Raw genomic sequence first — 22,092 nt, 5'->3', positions numbered from 1 at the left:
AAATAAATACTCGTCGCTTTTATTTACATTGAAAAACAGAGATAAACAATAGGTTTTGTAAAGGTATAGGTGCAGTGGAAACCTAGAGCAAAAAATTTGCCCTTGTAATTTTCACAATATCGTTTTATTCAAATATCATTTATATTACTGCTTTTACGTGTTATATAATCATCTTGAATTCTTCTGTTATGTTAGACAAAATTTATTCCAAACATTTTATGGCTTTTTATTTGCTTGTTCGTAAGTAACATGTGGTTATACTCCGTCCATCATTTTTTAATCAATTTTGAGTCACGCACAATTTTTTTATTAATAAAACAATCACAAGAGCGATGCTTAATAGCTACCAGCTTTTAGCGGTCACTCAATTTTGTCGAACCAGAAAAATAAAGCGAAAGCCATTACCGACATCGAGTGCCCGATAAAAATAAATGCACGACAGATTTGTTGTAAAAAATAATATGACTAAGATTGCAATGTAAACACGACTGCGACTTTTATTATTATTTTATTGTTGTACGTAATATCAACACCATGAACAGAATGGTAGTCTTGGATGGCTTGTCTATTTTAACTATCTAGAGTGGTGCATCAATATAAAGTGAGCCTACGCTATCGCCATTAAGAGTCTCAGCTCGGCCCAGGCCAAGACTTGGAGCTTTTTAAGATCCCCCTCCACCCCATCCCCCCATCATACCTGAGACTGTATCACTGCCGGTAACCGACTGTGCTAGTCAACTTGTATTTAATAACATCTTTGTACAAGTTTTCTCTTATATTTTGATAGTCATTTGATGTGCTCCTCAATCCGTAGACAGTATATTAAATCCGTTATCGTGTGCGAGCCGGCTCATAAATTGTGTCAACAAGGATAATCAAAGCGAGAGAGTTGTTTACTGATAATTAACTTCCGATGTACTTGCGTCATCATTACGTTGAACTTATCGATATATACGGTAGGTACATCACTATTGCCCAAAACACAAAAGCACAATTTTTCCGGCTTCCATTAAAGGGTAACTAAAATGTCCATATTTTTCACTGAGTGTGTAGAAGATTAATACAGAATGTTTTCTTATAAATTCGTCAATCGTTATTATTAAACCTTCATGGTGTTTGTATTTCTGAAAGAAAAGTAAAAAGAAATTTTAAGAAAATTGTGAATTAAATATTACATTGAAGTGACAATGGATTATATTTGTTTTCAGACAATGTTAAATAAAAAATCACTTAACCTCAAAATCGTTAACACTCTTAAAAGCTAAGGAAAATATAATAATATGCATTTTCGGATAAAGATTGCGATAAGAATAAACCTTTTTTCCACTAAAGTTAAAGGTTTATGATTGAAATATAATAAATAAGCCACACATCAACACTAGCGCTTTTACGAAGTATAAACTTTTATTACTTTATTAAAAAAAATTACGATATAACTAATCAAGAAAGTTAAGATAAATTAAAATAAATATATAATAATTTTTATTCCAATAAAAAAAGTTTCATTTATATTTAACAAGGGATAATTCAGTCTCTTTATGCATGTTAAATGTGTCCCTTTTTCAGTAGCGTTTATACCGGATTTACGAATACGCCATGCGGCAGCAGCGCCCAGAATATTATTTTGACTTTCTGGTTCCGACACTAGAATTTAATTTACAGGCCATATATTATATGTGCAATATTTTTAGAGAATTTGGCATAGTTTATTTAACATTATGATATCGTAGTTTGCACTTATATACGGGGTGTATTTAATTTTTAAGACAATCGAAATTGGCTAACCTTAAAAAGTATTTTTTTTTCATTTTCTAATAGATAATTTACTTTGTCGTTTGTTTAATTTCTATTAGACATTTGACGGCAGTAAAATAAATGAATTTATTATTCTTTCCGTTGAAAACATATTAACATAATTCAAATAATGTTTGCAATTCATTTATTTTTCTTTCTCAGTGAACTTTTTACGTCGGAGGAATAATTCGAAGAGATGGTATTTTTCTGTGTGAAATAAGATTGAATTTTTTGTATTTTCTTTTACAACAAAATGTTTATGAATATTTTATTTGCTTTATCTCTTGCATTCTTGCCTTGCTCGCTATATTTTAAGAGAATGATTAACGTTCATAAAAGCTAGCAACAATTACCTACTTTACAAAATTCAAAAATAGATTGAAGTCAGTGCTTGTCGAGAGGGCTCTGTACGAAGATTTTTTTCAGTGAAATTTATTTTTTGTTAAGTTTAATACATAATGATGACTTATCGATAGGTGAAATGCATAAGTCTATGCAGTAGTGCAGGAACTTTACTTAGTAATTGATGTATAAATTGAAAATAGCAGCACGGCAGCCATAATTCATTTATTACGTTGTTATAATCCTTATACTAAACTATGTGTAGTACTAGCAGTCGCTTGCGACTCCGTCCGCACGGAAAAAAAAATCAATTAGTAGCTCATGTGTTCTTCCAGGTTATGTTCTATGCCTGTGCCAAATTTCAGTGAGATCCATGCAGCCATCCATTAACATTCGCATTTATAATATTCGTAAGAAGTAAGATTTATACTTTGAGGCACTATTCGCGACTATATATCGTTGTTTCACATCCCGCGCTATTTTCTGTCCATCTATCTTTTTTATGACTAAAAAGGCAAAGGTTCTAGTCATTATGCCACATATTTGGCAGAATGTTAATTATGCACTCAACACTTGTACCTGAATTTGTTTAAAATAACAATTTCTATAACCCCTCCGTTAGTTGAATTGAATATAATTAATGTCATATTAATATAATGAATTCACAAGTACAGTATGAGTAATTCATGGTATACACTCGGCAGCAATTTCCTTGTCAATAATCACAGGCTCATATTTGGGGCACGTCTTGTTTCTTGATTGGAACTTGAATTATTCAAACTGTATGCTATATTATTTGTGTATATCTATGTATTTTAGTATTGAATTAAAATTAATTACACAGTATATCTTTTCACATTTTTAACATATTTAAATATTATTTTATTTCTTTATTAATTAGGTTAAAAGTGACTCCATTAAGATTTTATCTGTTTTAAGCAAAAATCGTAACTACATTACCGTTACATTCATAAGATATATTTTTTTACGTTTTGTTACAAGTTGCAATTTTAAAAGTGTACTTGCTTTTGTCGAGTAGTATACCACCATTTCCATATTTAAACTTATGAATACCAAGATTATAAATAAAACAAACTCTAAATACATTTGTTTATCTTCGGCTTGCGTACGAGCTACATGTATGATAATGGACCATGCATTAAATGCATCTGATGCATTACTTATCCTAAACTAGCTGTCGCCCGCAACTCCGTCCGTGTGGATAATATATAATAAAAACTTAATATATAGATAAGGTAAATATAAAGCAGCTCTTCAAGCCATAAATTTGAAAAAAAATAGTATCCTATGTCCGTCATCTGGCTCTAAGCTACCTCCTCACCAATTTTCAACCGTACCGGTAAAGCCGTTCTAGAGTTATAAATAGTGTTACTAACACAACTTTCTTTTATATAGATAATAGATTTTGTTTTCAATATTGAATTTCAGCCAAAATAATTTCATTTAGATAAAGTTTATTTTCGCGGGTCTCGTTAACTACAAGGTTTATACAAAGGTATTGAAATCGATAAAGGAAGTTTCAAAAAATTGTTTCATTTGTATGAATTAATTTTATCGTCTACATTTTACAACATTTTCTTTGATTCTCGCGGCTAAGAGTTACATTTTCTTTCAAATGTCCCTTACTTGATGTGATTAATGAAAGATTTTAGTTAAAGATTGATCTAAATCGTGTTCGAAACCTCGAAACAATATAGAAAATTTTCCTGCTTACAACTAACATAAAGTTAAAAAAATTCGTGGTCTACAATTTTATATAAACCATCATAATGTATTAATTTTATAAAATATAATTATATAATGCAAAGAATCGCCAAAGCAGAAATAAGCAAAATCCCTTATTCATAATAATGTTAACTCTTAAATTTTCATTAATTAACCTTTTGTTAATAACCCGAAGCTGGGACATAATAAAATGGAAATTAATTTGGCATATCGTTATTACATGAAATTTAATTCAAGACGGTATTGTAAAAGGTTTCAACTGTCTAGCACTTTCATTTGTTTATGAAAAATCTTCGTTACATTAAATGTGATAAATTTAAAAAAAGAAACGAAAAAAAATCCAACCTTTTTTTACGGATAATAAAAATTACTGTTGCTGTTCTATGGAACAATTAAAGTGTTAAGTTTAAGTAATATTCGATAGAACATTATCTTACTTCTTACTGAGATTATAAATGCAAAAGTTTAGATGGATGGATGTTTGTTTGAAGGTATCTCTAGAACAGCTATATGCATCTCCCTGAAGTTTGCAGAGTTGTAGAACATAGTGTGGAAGAACAATACTTTTTACGTTTTTTTAAATCCGCGCGGACGGCGTTACGGGCTACAGCTAGTCTTAAATATTCTTCTTATTGGCGAAAATTTTAATATATTAATTATTAACCATGCATTATACTTTATCCAGGGAAAATACGAAAACGTAAATCTGTCACACGATGACAAATTTATGAGTACAAAAAACACATGTGACACATTCCTTCATTAATCTCGAGCCTCGGCCGCACTTTGTTTTTGTTTGCTGCCAACAAGAGCAGGTGAGGGGTTACCCAATTATAACAAGGATAAATTACTTAAAACGTTTAAGATGTTGGTGTGACAACAATATTGTTTTCCCTCTCATTTCTTTGGTCATCTCAATTCTTTGTTTTTTTTTATATAAGAGAAGGGGACAAACGAGCGGCGGGAACACCGAGGTAATCAACGACACCCATGGACATCTGCAACACCAGAGGAACTGCAGATGCGTTGCCGGCCTTTAAGGAAATGGTATGCTCGCTTCTTGAAGGTCCCTAAGTCGTACTGGTTTGGAAATACCACCGAGGACAGACCGTTCCACAACGCGGCTGTGCGAGGCAAAAAGTTACGCGAGAATCGCACCGTTGTGGAATGCCAGCCATCCAGATAAAAAAATACACGGTTACAACTGGTAAAATTCACAATGAGAAAGAATACAACAAACAAGGCATGAAGCCTAAATTGCTTCGACTATTTTTAATTCTTAAATATATTAATTTCCCTCATTCAATTCCTTTTGTATCCTTAAAGGACTAACCTTGTATTTTAATTTTTTGTTATATTTTAAATTTGATAAGGAAAACATTGGTCGTAATACTTCAATGTCCGCAGTAAACAAGGGGACAATAAAGATGGCTTGTCGAGATATGTACCTACGTTAAATTAAACGAGATGTATTACTCCAATTTTGTTAAGTGTCTTCTTTAACAATAACCGTTTAATTTAAATTAAGAATTATGATGGAGGAATTAAACAGAGGTCTTATCTTAATATTCATTGGCATTTTAAAATTAAATGAAATTAAAATTATTAATTAAATTATTCGTGGTTACTAAGTCTTTCTCTCTCTCTCTCTATGCATCGTTTCCTCTCTAGGATCGTGATCTCTAACAAATCGTACTACACTGTTAAAATTGTTTTAATAAAAGCTAGAGTAAGCCGTGACTTGTGAAAGCTGTTCGCGAGTGCGATACAGCGCGGGCGCTGGCAACTGATAAAACATCGCTTACGGTGTTTTCACGCTCACGCAATTTGATAACGGGATTAGAGCCGTTTACCTCATTGATGTATTACAAAAACTTTTACAGACATTTACATGGATTTTGTGCGACAGTTTTTGTACTAACGGACTTCTTTAGTTGTAACGAATTTTAGTATAGCAGTTAGTACTAGTACTACGTATACTTTGTGTTAAAAAACGCTTTTGTTTTTGAGAAAACTTGACCATTGTCGCTCAATCTTGTGTAGTATTTTGCTAAGCGAATTTCATATAATTTCGTCTCCCTTTATTGCGTTAAACATAATAATCGTAGCTAAATGTTCCAAAAAAACCTCAGAGAATTTTTATTTTATTATGAGACAAATTCAATGATTTCTTATGTTTATTATACGTCAGCAATTTATACATTTCGTAAAAACCATAAAACAAATTGTGTAATTAACGTAATTTTGTTGGGTCACTCGGACTTCCCTAAACCAATGCTGGGAGATGTTCTTGCTAATATCGGACTCGGAGTCAGTACAACGTTGCCTCTTGACACAGGCGGACGCGTTCTGTGTTTGGATGTCGTGTTGAATATTTAAAGTTGTGGAACTTACTCGTGAATTAAAGTGATCAGTTAATTGTGTTTGTTTTTAATTTGTATGTTTGAACGTTGAAGTTTTAATTAATTTTAAATGTGAGAGTTTTGAAAACTTTTTGGTCGTTAGTGACATGGTGATTTGGAAAAGTTTACCTTGTGAGTGCTCTACATTTTTTAGCAATAATAATTAATATTTTTATTTTAATATGATTTAATTTAAAACAATTTTCCTTCTAGTGTAATGATAGATAAAATAATACATTCAAAACTCAAATAAGATTTTTTTTTAAAATAAGCAACTTATTTTCTTTGATGGTTTCATGATATGTTTTGTTTTAAATTTATCTTTTAAGAAGTTAAGTTAGAAAACTATTAAAACGATACGTTGTATAAAAAACAGGTTTACTTTTAGTTTCTATGACTAATAATAGAAAGGAGGAAATCTGTTTGTTTTGAATAGAATCCGACACTAGTAAATCGATTTCAAAAATTCTTTAACTATTGCAAAGTTACACTATACCTGAGTGTCATAGGCTATATTTTTTTTATTAGATTTTTAAATCCGCGCGTACGAAGCCGCGGACGACTGCTAGTTTCTACGAAAGTCTTTTTATAGCGTCGTGTGTTTGTTGTGTCCAGTAAATATGTCACATTAAGATTGATGTTAACCTGAACGGTATCGATTGGAGCGCCACCTGGCTCTTGTTAAGACAAATACACTTTTAGAAATATTGTACCGTTCTATATTCTTATATTATATATTATATACATATATTTAGACTTATTTACTTGTATTATATATTAATGTCAAAAAGCTTATCTTATTTACGAGAAAAAAATTATAACTATTATAAATATTTTATTGACTTAGTGTAGTATATTAGGCTTAAATTATCAGAACTCTAAGAATAAATTAAATTACAAATTGAGAACAAAGAATATAATTTAATAGACATCTTTGATCTGAACTATTCAATTACAACACTGCAATTATACTTTAAATCAACGACGACGCTTAAACGAGCTCGAATCTATATCACTTTCAATTAACGTAGCAAGATATACATAGAGTGCTACGCCGTAGACTAACTCGTAGAGTCATTTAGATCTACTGATTAATTTGAACTAGTAATTGACTAATGCCGAAAGTCTACTGAATTTATCATAGTTCACTCGTCAAAGTTAGTAGAAAAGAGAGATAAATTATACTTAATAATTATAAATAATAAAATCATTTTTAAAGTACTAAATGGTGAAGAAGACATTATACTAATAATATAAATGCAATAGTTTAGGTGGATGGATGGTTGTATGGATGGATATTTGTTAGAAGATATCACCGGAACGGATCAACAGATCTTGTAAAAATTGACACAGATGTAGAATATACTTTGGAAGAACACATAGCCTATTTTTTTTAATGCTGTGCGGACAGAGTCGCTGACAAAAGCTAGTCCAATATATTTACTAATGTCGTAAGTAATTCACGGCCGTGGGAATTTATAATTGTTATGAAATAATTGTTATAATATTCTCTTGTTACAGGTGTGCGTGAAGGACATGAGTCGACAAATATTTTGACAGGTGTTTTATTGTGGGTAAGTTATCACGTGATTTTCTAACAAACATACCTTTGCTTTATTTTGGACATGTTATGAGGAGGGATGATGATGATATAAGCAAAAAAGTAATGAGATTGAATGTGGATGGCTACAAAGGTAGAGGAAGACCAAAAAAAGTATGGAATGACTGTATGAAAGAGGATATGCGTAAGAAGGGGGTAGACTCGGATATGACGGCTGATAGAGATGTATGGAGGAGTAGTACATGCTGTGCCGACCCTCGATAGGGATAAGGGCAGGTTGATGATACCTTTGCTTTATTTAAATAAATACAATAACGTAGCAATATAAAATCATATTTATATAAAAATTAAATAAAACATGATATTTCCCATGCTAATAATTTAACTTGACTATGTAACAGTTAATAAAAATGTTAAAATATACTTACTTTATTATAAATGCGAAAGTTTGGTTGGATGGATGGATGATTTTTAGAAAGTACCTCCAAAACGGTTTAACGGATCTAGATGGTAGTAGATTACTTATTAATTTAATTTCACGAGGACGAAGTCGCGGGCGAGTGCTAGTAATAGTGTAATTTTTTCATAATGTTTTACGTTGTGTAAATTTTTAAATACAAAATTAACTGAAGTATTAATAATTATATACTTCTATTAGTAGAAATATGCTTCAAAATATTTGAATACTTTTTAATATACCTACTTCTTGGAACGTATGTATATGTAGAATGATATAGTGAAATAAACAAAAAAAAACCATCGTACATTTCCTAATTCTTTGCGGACCTTTCTTATCACAGCGACCAAAAACGGTAATGTACTAACTGTAATCACAATACAGTCATAAACTTGCAATCTATGTTTACCACGCGACCGGACAAGTTAAGCCCAACTACTATTAATAACAATATTAAATATACTTCCTCAAGGCAAGCCTGACTACGTCAACTGATGAAGTAAATAAGGTAAATATGAAATATATGACATCATTCATTCATAAATTACATAAGTGATTTACCAACATATCATCATAATAGAAACAAATCTTTATATATATAATTCTTCTGTGAGTGTGTATGTCACTGAACTTCTCTCAAACGACTGGACCGATTTTGATGAAATTTTTTGTGTGTGTTCAAGGGGATCTGGGAATGGTTTAGATTCACAATTTTGTCCGCTGGACAATGTTTTTTAATTAATTTTTAATTTATTAGTAGTTGTTGAATTTGGAATGTTTTACATTGGATCCGACAGGCAGCGCTACCATCGCAGTGTCAAATTTTAAATAATATTCAAATTAAAGACGTGTAGACAGGACAACGTCTGTCGGGTCCGCTAGTAAGTTTATAATATCTTATATCTTTAAATGAGCAAAATGAGGAAGAGACAGATTGGGAAAGCTGACCCCACCACCTTGCGGGATGCAAGCTAGGGAGAGAGAGAGAGAGAGTTGTGATATAAAACCGTTGAGACAGCATATCAGCCCGTCGTTATCAGTACCCGCGCACAGAAAACATTGTAAATGATGTTTTATCACTCGCTATCTACACAAAAGCATTAACGACGCGATTGATCGAAGCCCACAGCTTTTAAAAACATACATATATACAGTATTTAAATCGATGTGCAGCAAATCATCCAATGTTAGAAATATTTACAAATATTGAAGTCCTTTGATAAGTCAAAGGTGGACGTAATTACTCAAAAGGTTCTAATGAGATCGGTAAACCGTGGATTTCTGAGTTCAAAATCTCCGTTGTAAAGTACATTGTTACCTATGTGTTGTCTAGAAATTTTGGATGCAGAAATCCACGGTACGTAATTTTTGGGATTAACTTGGAACACATTGCGACATACAATTTTTATATTGCATGTTTAGAAAAATGTAAAAAAAAGTTTTTGGTTCTTAATTATGAAATACTGAAAATGAAGTGTAATTTTTGTATTAACTTACAAAATTAAATTTCGCCGAACGACCGCTTCACGACCAAAAGTAAAGTGAGTTACGTTTCATTTCCTCGCGAGTAAATTTAGCGACTAATAAGTTATAATTTTACATCAGGCAGTATTTCAACATTGTAAAAATACAGATTAAAATATCTACCACTAGTTGTCACCCGCTACTCCGTCCGGACGGATTAAAAAAACATAATTAGTAGCCTATGTGTTCTTCCAGACTACGTTCTATAATTATGCCAAATTTAATCGAGATCCGTTTAGCCGTTCTTGTGATATCTTCAAGTAGCTATTACTGTTTATTTTTGTTTAACAGTGGATTTTATAGTGTAAAGGTATTTTTAATATTATTTAGAAAGATTATTACTAATCTTTAACATGATGTATAAATAGTACATATCTTACTAATATAATAAATGCGAATGTTTGAATTGATTTTTGGTGGATGGACGGATCTTGAAAGTTATCTCCAGAACGGCTACATGACTGAAGGGAACAAATATAGAATATAGTCTGACAGAGAAAATATAGGCTACTTTTTTTTAATTCCCCACGGACGGAGTCCCACGCGGGGACAACTAGTTTCAAATGAATTGGCAAATGTAACTTTGTAAGATCTGTAGATTATCAAAATACTCTCTTAATTAGTTGTATGAAGAAGTTCAGAAGAATTAGAAGAGACAGTAGATATTAAACCAGTAACCAAAAAGGTTCTATTTTCAAAAAGTTTCATCAACACAGCGAAAGCTTATTCAATTAATGTTTGGAATACTTTCAGGATGAGCGCCTCTAATAATTACAATTTCCGCTTCACTGTTTGTTTTTAAATTCAAATGGCTTTTCATGTAATTAAACAATATTTTTTGTGAAACAAAAACACAACGACAAACAGCGTCCTCAAAACTTTAATCTTAAAATAATTTGAGAATTTCAAGAAGTTTACAATAAGTTTTAAATTTAGTTAGACAGTTTTTGGAGTAAAATCTGACACGTCCCAAATTATTCCAAACGTTAAGAAATATGGTCACGTTGTCTCATTATAATTTTACTACGTGGTCTAGTCCTATCTTATAAAGAAGCGAGCTTATCACTATCTTAAAGGCCTCAACGCATCTGCGGTTCCTCTGGTATTGCTGATGTCCATGGGCGTCGCTGAACACCTCGATGTTCCCGCTGCTCGTTCGCACCCTTCTGTTATAAAAAAAGCGTATGTTTGCAGATAAAATTTTAATATGACTACATCAATTATACGTAGTTCAAATGTTAGACTAAAGATTCGCTTCCAAAAATATATCTTAGAATAAAAACAAATTGCTTGTAATTGAGATGACAGTGGTGTACACTTAAGTCAGAGAATTCAATTGGCCCTAATTCCGCGAGTCGTGCTGAGTCGTTAATCACTCGCCGGACAGAAACGACCCCCCGACGGCTACTTGATGGTTAATTGCCACCGCGACAACTTCATATATTCACATATTAATAAAATATGACGAATATCTGACTCTAGTACACATTTTTATGACTAAAGTTATTTTTTGAAGTTTTCTTGTCTATACGTAAACTAAAAATATTAGAAAATGGAATAGGTGTGTTCTATCATATTTTTATTCATTTCATTAAATTTTAGAACCCAAAAAACCATAGCTCTTAACGCTCGTTAACCACACGGGTAGACAGAGATTATGAACTTGCACTTGACACATGAAATATCTTTTCTACATTCATACACATTGTAATAGTACGTATAAAATGATAATACATTATCTTTTATGATTGTTTTTTTAAAGATAAATGAATTTTCCGTTTTTGTGTGATATTCGTAGGCGACTAACAAAGTGTCACGTCGCTACAATGGACCTTAACAAATGGCTGGCAAGGTGATGTTTGTTCAATGCTCTTGTCGTGTATTGGCGGCGGGCCTTAATGGACCACCGTTATAACATTTCTGTATAAACATTGCCGACGATTACAATATATTTTTTACTTTTTTATATATTGTTGATTATTATTTATTATGTATTATATAATTGTTGTTGCCACGAAACGAGTCTCAAGAATGAAATCCTCGGTAAAAATTGGCGTAAATTTTACGAATTTCTTACGCCATGATTATAATATGATAGGTTAGTGACGATTTATAAGTTACTATGTAGCTGTCATCCGCCGCTCCGTTTGCGTAGACATGAGCTTAATTAGTAGCCTATGTATTCTTCCAGGCAATTTTCGACATCCATGCCATGCAGTTGTTCTGGAGATACCTTCAATCAAACATCCATCCATCAATCCATCTAAACATTCGCATATATCATATTAGTAAGAAGAAAATTTTATTTGCTGACTAAGATAATTTTAACGGTTCAAATCGGACATCGGATCGACACATCGACTTTGGCCGCAAAGATGTCAATCTTATTTCTTTTTAATTAAACCGAGCTAGAGCGTGTGATCAGGTAATCCTCAGTTTCGGCCAGCCTTTGTCAGCGGTCGTAACCTTTGACCATGGCTTTTATAATGTTTGTATTAGCAATTTGCGGAACGCTACGTCGCACTAAAACACAAAAATATTATTTATAGCTCCGACGTCTTATTCACGGCACTAAAACAAAATTTACTGCGTATTTATTATCACGGGTACCAGGCGTTATATTTTTTGTTAACGCCTGGGAATTCTTGTATAGACTTAATAGATATTTTTTGTACGTCAAACTTTAGGAGAAATGCGTAAGAGAAAAACTACACACTTTCAATTTTTTTAAGGCGTTGCTTGTTTTTGAATTGAATATTTTTATCACACTGTTTAAGTAATTGTCAACTAAACCTAATTTAGGTGATTTGTATTGATTTATATTAATTTAAGTAATGCCAATTTAAATATTTCACATTCGTAGTACAACTGTGAAAATCTTTTTATCAGCTGCTTACTACGGAATTGAAGGCATCATTTTTTTATTATCGCTTTAATTCTCGGTGTCTTTCGGCGGTGGAAACACTTTTTGTCTTTTATAATAATCGTTTTAATTCATAAATTCTAGTAGAAAATCACGCAGAGTTTAAATAACGCACTACAGTTTGCTACCTAGTTTGTCAAAGGAAAACTTTTAACAATGTAGGTTATATTAACAACGAAGATAATTAAAGCTTGTTTTGTTAACAATATTTTTTTAACATATTTTTTATTATGACTTTTTTTTATTTTATATCATTTGGTGGCAAACGAGCGACCGGCCACCTGAAATCGCTGAAATAGCGAAGTGACCGTTGCCCATAGACATACGCGATTGCATACGCTTTGCCTACCTTTAATCAACGGAGGAGAGGATACACAGAAAGAAAAGATTTTCCCCTGCCATGCATCCTCTCATCCGGAAAGTCCGCTTCCACTTCCCATCGTTTCCTTATGAGAAAAAGAGTGGGAAGGGAAAGAAGACTAAACTGAAGACTGTGTCGTTGCTATAATAATTTTAAGCGATTCTTTATGTCCTTTATCTCAATACGATAACTAAATCTACCACCATATGTTTTATAAATAATTATTTTATTTACCACAACAGATAAAATTTGTCTTTGCTTTTTTTTTTACAAGTTAAAAGATTTTTTTCTTCTTTTGCACACGACAATGTATTTACAAACTTGCTTACAAAGTATAAGTAATAAAATTAGTGTAAAAGCATTTGTTATTGTAACAGCATCATGTCAATTTTACCTTGAACAACTTTGACGATAAACATAGTTATCGTGTGTACGGAAAAAAGCTCAGAATAGTATCACAGTGAAGTGGGCATGGACAGGCATCGCTCAGCCGTATCTGCATAGATAGTGGGACTGATAGCGTGGGACGCCCCCTATCGGAGCGAATGATCCTACTTCCAACCATAGCTAATTTCAATATAACCACACTATGCGTGAAATATCAATTACACAACTATACTATTGACAAAAGGTCATGATATAGAAAAATAGAACAAGCTATATAAAACTTTTTAACAATAACTTATTAACACTTTATATTTTTTTAGCTTTATGACATTTAAAGTTCCTGTTTTTAATTAATATCATTTTTTATTTTCAGATTATAATGTGAATTGAAGAGGAAACAATGCCGTCTTCTGACAATCGACCACCGGGTAAGTGTTTACTGCCACAGAAAAAGGTTATAGCAAAAAAATATCCTAAGTGTAGTACCTAATGTTATCAACTTTTATGAGGTATAGAATAATATGAAAAATTCTTAGCTCTGTGATTTCAAGCTACACCTCTGTAACAAACAGCATCATAAATAATACACGAAAAGGTAACACGAAAAAAGTTGTAATCTTTATATTGTTAGTATTCTATAACTAAAATAAATGTAAACGTTTGGCTCGAAAGAATAAGATCTCATACTAAAACTTTATTTCCCTTATGACTTCACACTGTCAAAACATTTGTTTAAGATTCGCGATCATCTCTCTCATTCTTTCCGGAAAAAGAGAGACAACAATATATTACGTCAGTGGATGGATGCCCGAAACAAATCTATATTCGTGGAATAGTTTTTTGTTTAACAATCGCTGTATAACTTCGGACCGTAATAAACAATCATCATTAATTATATGTATACTAGCTGACGGTCGCGATGCCGTCCGCGCGAAATTATAAAAAAAGTACCATATGTGTTAACACTATGTTCTACATATCGATGTACGATGACCGTTCCGGGGATAACTCCAAACAAATATCCATCCATCCAACTAAACAAATTTATAACATAAGTAAGATTATTATATGTTTTATGTATAATTGTGTGTAAGATATTTTGTTGGCAATCCCAAATAAATTAATAATAAAAAAATCCACGCTAACGATGTCGCGGGCAACAGCTAGTGTGATATGAAGACGTGTTCATACGTGAAAAAGCAATCAGAAGTAAGTGGAAGTCGCAGCTACAGACAGTCGTTATCCTCATCGTTAGAATATTTATGAAATATTTTTCCAATACGTACAAACATGATTAAGTCAACATTCTTATATATTCTATGTTACATCAAGTTGCTCTTTTGGGTTTCTTACAGAAAATAAAAATGAACCAAATGTTAGATAATGCTTTTGTTTTGTTGTTGAAAAAAAAATTTGTTTGCGTGTCTAGTCTATGGTTACTAATGATGCCGTAAGTTTTAAGTCAGTTTAACTGAGTACTATTTTAATAATACTACATCAAACTAAAAGATTATATGAACGTATGATAGTATGTATACTAAAGTAATTGAAGTGTTTGCGTTGTGTCCCGCCTTTTGTAATTGACAGGTCGTCGATGTTGCCAGACGTGAGAATTGTTCCACTGAAATTATATTAATGTCAACTGGAAACATTTTTTAAAAGAAAAAAGAACTTATTTCATTTCTTCGAAGTGGATTCGAGTTTTAGTTGGAAAAATAATTTCGTATTTTATTTAAGACCGGTACTGCCACACTGAGAGTAAAATAGTGGCGTGTTCCTTAGCGTCGATTCCTCATACAAAAACGATACTAGTGATCCGTGAATTAGACGGTGAAAATTTTAGTACTTTAACAAACAATTCAATGTCTTTTTACAATAGACCTTATTCAAAGATATACAATAACAAACAATTACATTGACGATACCTTTTATCAAACGAAACGTAATATACAAAGAAGTTTAAATATTTAAGGAAGGCCGTACCAATAATATTTCCGTTTGCAACGAAATTACCGGATTTGTAAAGGTCACCATTCTCAGTTGCCGTCTAAACGAACGGAGAGATTGATGAACGTATTCCATAATAGTGAACGAATGAATGAATGTTCAAATTATATTTAGGCCCGTGCCTTTGACACGTGTTAAATTGGAATTCTCCTAACATTTGCAAATGTTTTTATAACGTTCTGAAACATTTATTTTATCTAACTACTAAATTTAATTGATTTAAATAAAAGTTCAAATGAAATATATCTAGCGATAATGATTAAAACTACAAAATAATATTGATAAATACTTTACTTTGCTGAAAACAGAATAAAAAATTATATCTTTTAATTTTCTGTAATTGAAAACATAACAAATTGTTAAATTTCTGTATTGTTATCTTTACTTCTCAACAATCTAAGTAAATGTGTATGAAAGGCAAACATTAAATAATAGTGAGGAACAAAAAATAAACAATCTTTCAGAGAGCGCTTAGCTGTTCTTTTGTTTTCATATCGAAGAATGGTCATGGGCTAGGGATGTTCCTTATATCGTAAAATAGTTTTAATTTGAATAAATATAATATAGTTAGTGTTTTTAAGGTTTAACAACGTTTATATTTATTGCTGGCAATTAAACCTTATATTATTAAAAGTTATTTTTGTTTCAAATGAAAACTAACAATATTTTGTAGATCGAACGGTAACTTATTTTTCATCTAAGTAAAGCCTGTTATTAGAAGGATTGAAATTATTAATAACTGCTGGACTGGTTCGTCTGCGAACGATAATCAAATAATTCTCTTTCTTTTCTGATGATATCAGAACTCCTTTAATTATACATAGAAAGATTTTTCTATGTTTCAATGAATAAATTCAAAAACTTTCCGTATCGATTTAATAAATTCTGTAACCACTAAAATACTACATTATTCCTACATAACCTAGATTATATTATATTTAATATTGTTATATTATATTATAAAATGTTATTCGTTGTTTAATATTTTATTTTATATCATAGATTTAAGACTATTCATTAGGTTCTTTGTTAGTTTATTGTTAAAAATTGCATTAGTTATTATAAATATTTTATAAAATGTACAGAAATGTGTATATCGTGAGATGTTGAGAATAGCCGCTAGTATGTAACGATCCTTTCACGATCGTATCACTAATGGAGAGGTCGGAGTTAAGCTTTATTTGTTGTTGCTTTCCATTAGAACTTTAAACAACTGCATCTACTAAATACTCAAGTTATAGCTTCAGAATTCGTTTTATTTTATATTAACAATAACGTAAAAACATGCACAAATAGCTGTTCAACAATATCTTACTTCTTACTAATATTATAAATGCGAATGTTTTGATGGATATTTATTTGTTAGAAGGTATGTCTAGAACGGCAGCAGATCTCGCTGAAATTTGGCATGGATGTAGAACACAGTCTGGAGAACATACAGGCTACAAATTTAGTTGTTCTTATGTTTAATAAAATCATAATGTTTACACTTAAAAATACAAAGATGGCGTTACTTGTATATAAATATAAGTTTATTTTTACAGGTCGTGGCTGGCTGGAGACGATGGTGGAGTTGCCGTCGGGTGTTGGAGACGAGCCACCAGATGTAGTCCCACAAGTTGTAAGTAATGTAAATCTATTGATTTTACTTATGATACATTTGATTACAGTCGCGTGTTCGTTCTATTAGCGCGGTCGCGGCCCTAAATGTAAATATACTCGTAGCATTAGTGTCTAAGTACTTTAAATATCTACTCCAAGTATAAAAATATTCAGGCGTATTATTATGGTTTAGGTTTTTAAGCGTAATATTATAAAAAAATATTTTTTATTTTTTTTTTTTAATTTTACATTTAGGGAATACTAAAGCCCCGCGCTAGTAAACCATTAACCGTGGGTTTCTGAGATCATACTCTACGCTGAAAACATATTTTTATCTCTGTTTTGTCAAAGATAATGACAGGGATGACTGTATATTTTCTACAGAGATTTTGGTATCATAAACCCACGGTTAAACAATAACTTTCCTGTTTTGTTTAATTATAAATTCTGTTAACAGCTGTAACAGGTTGTTCAACTTAATGCAAAGCAGACGTCACAGTGGTTTCTCTATTTTTCTTCCCGGTAATTGTGTTTAAATTGCTTTCAACTATGCCATTGGAATTTAAACCTTAACTAGAGTTTTTATGGTTTAGAATCACCTGTCTTAAGGTCGCGTGCCTGGACACAGTGACAGTGGACTGTTCAACGTCACGTTCTGTTCGTTAAGACGGAGTATCAACACAGCAATTGTCCCTCATATTTACATTTTACTAAATTAAAAATTCTATTAATTAGGTCTTAGTACTGCAGATACTGATAGAAACGTTGACCTAGGCTGTAAATGTAACGGTAATTAGCACAGATAACTACTAGGACTTTATAAGACCAGCTTCGTCAGATTTTTTATCAGCCAATTGTGTTCTCAATTGTAAAGACTGAACTGCGCCCTCACTTCTGGTACTTGTCATAGTTTCTAATTATAAGCTATTATTAATATTATAAATACTAAGGCAACATGACTGGTTAGGAGAATGTAAATGACAGTTGAATTACGTTAACACAATCAAGAGACTTTTCGTTAGTACTGTCAACATTATACGAACGACGAAAGTTCTAGAAACATATGTATGTTGTTTTCAATCACAAACACAGACAAATTTGTACTAATGTTAGTATATTGCACATTATCTAATATATTCAATATGTAGTCAAATAAGCTATTTAAATGTTATCAAGATGTCTGCCGACCCCAATCTACATAAGCCGCGGTTCACATCTGATACGGATAAACTGCTTTCCTTAGATATCTGTTTTGAAATGATTGCTACTGTCTGATACATTTATAAAGCACTAACGCATTGCATTCCACGATCCAATTTTGTTATCACTTTATGAAGTACATTTTTGGGATTTAGCCAATGATTTATTTATTTATTAATGTAATTACATTTGTATTGAAACTGATGATTTGTGACGTCATAAGACCTCAAGTTAGATCAGCACCAGTTTGATGGTATTTATGTATCAAATCCATTTGTGTATCTGCGTATGTCATAAAAATTGCGATATTTTCATCTCGCAGCAAGAGTCGTGCGATTAGACGCTTAGTAAAAAATGAGTTTAAAATTCTAGAATAATCTTATAATGAGGTTAAGCTACATCTTTAGCCTGTATTATCTGTATTTTGTATAATATAATATGTCAACCAACCCGCACTTGGCCAGCGTGGTTGACTATGGCCTAATCACCCTTAACTTAAGGTAGGCTCCGAGCCCCTCGGTGGTGACGTATAGTGAGCTGATGATGATGATGATGATCTATATTTTGACGTGTCTATAAATAAATTCAAGAGACTTCTAGTCCACGATACGATAATTTGTAAGCAGCTGTTTATAATAATGTGAAATATGTTTACAGACACAAAATCCTTTGTTAACATAATGGTTATATTCTCTAGAGTCTCTCTCTCTCAGTTTCCGGTCATTGCACATATTTGTCGGGTTAAATGGGACATGGAGTCTGTTGTCACAAACAGCTTGATCACTGATCGAACTAAAATAGCTCTTATTTTTATATAGAATTAAAATCTTAATTGAGTTACATGGTAACGATCAAAGCAAAGTGTTCTTATTTTGTTTATTAAGTGTTTGTTTACTTGGTTATTGTTAATATATTTTAATACAAAATAACTTTATGTAATTTTTTCTTTATAAAAATTTATTTATTAGAAGTAAAAACGGTCTTGTTTTGGTTTTGGTTTGATTGTGATTTGTTTTGAGTGATACATTTCTTCGCGGTATATTATTCAGTACACTTTTGTACTGTTATTCGTTTTTAATACATTAATCACTTCGCGAAACACTTTATATTGTAATGTATAGAAAAATTACAATTATTCAGTAATATAAAACTGTAAATACACTAATGTATCAGAATAACGCGAATATTTTAAAGATGTTTTTGTGAAATTAAAACACTTGTGTCAACAAACTGCTTACGTCAATTGTCTTTATTACGTCTTGAGATTTACCAAAAGTTACTGTCTTTTGTAATTGTTTAATTGGTGGAAACAATTAAGATCGACATTGTAAAATCAAGTTTACTTCTCCAAAGATGCCTTATTTTTGTATCGGGGGAAAATCTTCAAAAAGATTACCTACGTTTTGGTCAAAGACAGAGTTATGTGAGATTTAAACACACTAAAACCCTCTTTGTGGCTAGCTTCAAGTGCAAAATGGCAGGATCCCGGGATCTCCAATGGAACGACTCTACTAAGACTCTAAAGATACCTGACTTCTTTCAATTTACAAAGACACATGTCAATTAATTCCATTTGTATATGTCATGTTTTAATGATAACTCTAAAATTTACTGGATTTGATGTAACATAACGCTGGCAGTGTTCATCACTCATACTAGATCTATACTTAGGGACGCCACTAATGACCATGAAACGAATGTGAGTACGGAAGTTTTTGGCGCGACGTTATGTGCACATAAAAAAACCGTTTGGATATCTCGGTCGTTGAAACATTAGATAAACGTTTAAAATGATCAAATTACTTCTAATTTCACACAGATATATCAGGTTCAGTGCATGACCGCTAGGTGTCGCTGTACGTGAACTCGACTGTACTAAGTGGTCCAGTATATCAACGGCTTTCCCGCCTTTTCAATGTAACCGATGTCTCTTTGAAGAGCGATGGGGCACAAATTAAATTTTATTTGTTACTCAATAATAGATTTTAATGCTAAGGCGATAAGGTTTTATTATTGACAGCAAGTTTATACGTATCCTATGGCTATTGAATTCATTCAATTAATTAGATAATTCGAGCGTACGATTTATTTCAGTATGTGAAATTACACGTGTAGCTTTTACACGGTTCATGAAAATCTAATTTCATACAAATCTTTATAGAGAAAGATGTTATATTAAAAATATTATTGTGAAAGAAATAACTGTATCCTTTGTCGTCTATTTTAATAAAGTGATAAATCTAACAATTTTTTCAAGTAATGTAATTCACAGAAACTTTTATTACATTTTCTTGAAATTCAGAATTATTACAAGAGACATCTGATTTAAAAAGTACTAACACATATAAAAATGATTAACATAATATCAAACTATAGATCCAAATATCAACTACAAAGTGTCGATGTCTAAACTATCACATGAATGGTAAATACTCGAAAGTTATTAACAATTCAAAATTCGTATTTAAATAATTTGAGTCCGAATTATTATTTAAAAGGTTTGTACTCTATACTCGTTCAAACTCATAAACAAAGCGAATGTCACACACACTGGCCACCTTTGTCTGTGCTATAAGCATCCTTTTCAATTAGCTTAAAATCAAGCGCTTTCATTTGTCGGAGGGATTAAATATTATAGGATCTGCCCCATTAAATTTTAATACCCCGCTTTTTCATTACTTTAGTCAATTAATAAGTTTAGAAAATGTTAGTACTATTTCAATTTAGTAAGAGTATCATAGAGCGTCTGTGGTTCAGGGCTTCAAGCACTTGACTTGCAATCTGCAGATCCTGGGTTCGAATCCCGCCATGTACCAATGTGTTTTTAGATTTCCGATTTACATATGTACATTTATTCGACGTTCTTACGGTAAAGGAATCGTGATGCAACCTGCACACACATCTGAGAAGAAATTCAAACATGTGTGAAGTCAACCAACCTGTACTGGTCCAGCGTATTTGACTATGACCTAGTCTCCCGTAACTTTGGGAAGGCTCCGAGACCCTCGGTGGGGACGTATAGTGAGGATGAAAAGTATCCTGGATTTTATTCCAATTAAAGTTCACTAGATAGTGTTAGTCGTAGTTATCCATTAAAAAAATAATGACTGTATCACTTAACATATAGATGAACTATACAAATCGAAGGACGATCCTTAACAACCACTTAAAGTCCCTGCGTTTGTCCTTTAGTTATATCCAATTACATTGTATTAAAAAAAAAAAATCAGAATTACGTTACTTAAAATAGAACCTTTGATATAAAAAGGTGTATAAAAAGTTGAACGAAAAATGAAGGTCTGGTGTATACGCTAAGAGGGAGGGAGCCGTGAGCCCCCGAGGTGAGAGTATAGCACGCCTCGCTAGCTGTCTAGTAACATTTATATACTACATTGTATTGTATATTAAATAATTAAACAATCGTATATAAACAAACTTTGTTCATAACAAATTTTAGTAGAGTAAATCACGGCGAGAATTTAAAAAACATAGAGGTCCCCACTTAATACAAATGGATTGACACTTCGCACTTCAGTATTAGTCGACATTTGGCCTACAAATATTCGAACCCACATCATACAAATTAACAAAGGTTTTAAGACAAAAAAATGATTGAAATTGGATTTTTTATTTTGTTTTAGAATTGCATTACGTGCGGTTAAAATCAAGGTATATAATATCTTATAACCTAATCATAACCGCAAAAGAAACAGTAGCAAGATACGATATAACCATATCAAATATAATGCATACCACCTTGACATTAATTTTGATAAAAATGTTTAC

At 31.9% G+C, this 22,092-nt stretch overlaps 1 protein-coding gene across 1 annotated transcript in view; it reads left to right on the top strand.

Moving 5' to 3' along the window:
• LOC106114758 (adenylyl cyclase 78C) overlaps nucleotides 1-22,092 on the top strand; it is a 47,499-nt gene that overhangs the window by 12,485 nt on the left and 12,922 nt on the right. The window contains exons 2-4 of the mRNA XM_013308079.1: nucleotides 7,806-7,858; nucleotides 13,871-13,925; nucleotides 17,049-17,125. Coding sequence (XP_013163533.1) covers nucleotides 13,898-13,925; nucleotides 17,049-17,125 — 105 coding nt within the window. The 5' untranslated portion in view covers nucleotides 7,806-7,858; nucleotides 13,871-13,897. The remainder of the gene's footprint in view (nucleotides 1-7,805; nucleotides 7,859-13,870; nucleotides 13,926-17,048; nucleotides 17,126-22,092) is intronic.

The sequence above is a fragment of the Papilio xuthus genome, unplaced genomic scaffold, assembly GCF_000836235.2.
Source record: "Papilio xuthus unplaced genomic scaffold, Pxut_1.1 DF828037.1, whole genome shotgun sequence".
Lineage (NCBI taxonomy): Eukaryota > Metazoa > Arthropoda > Insecta > Lepidoptera > Papilionidae > Papilio > Papilio xuthus.
Note: the sequence above shows the minus strand (reverse complement) of the source record. Positions and strands in the feature narration are given on the sequence as shown.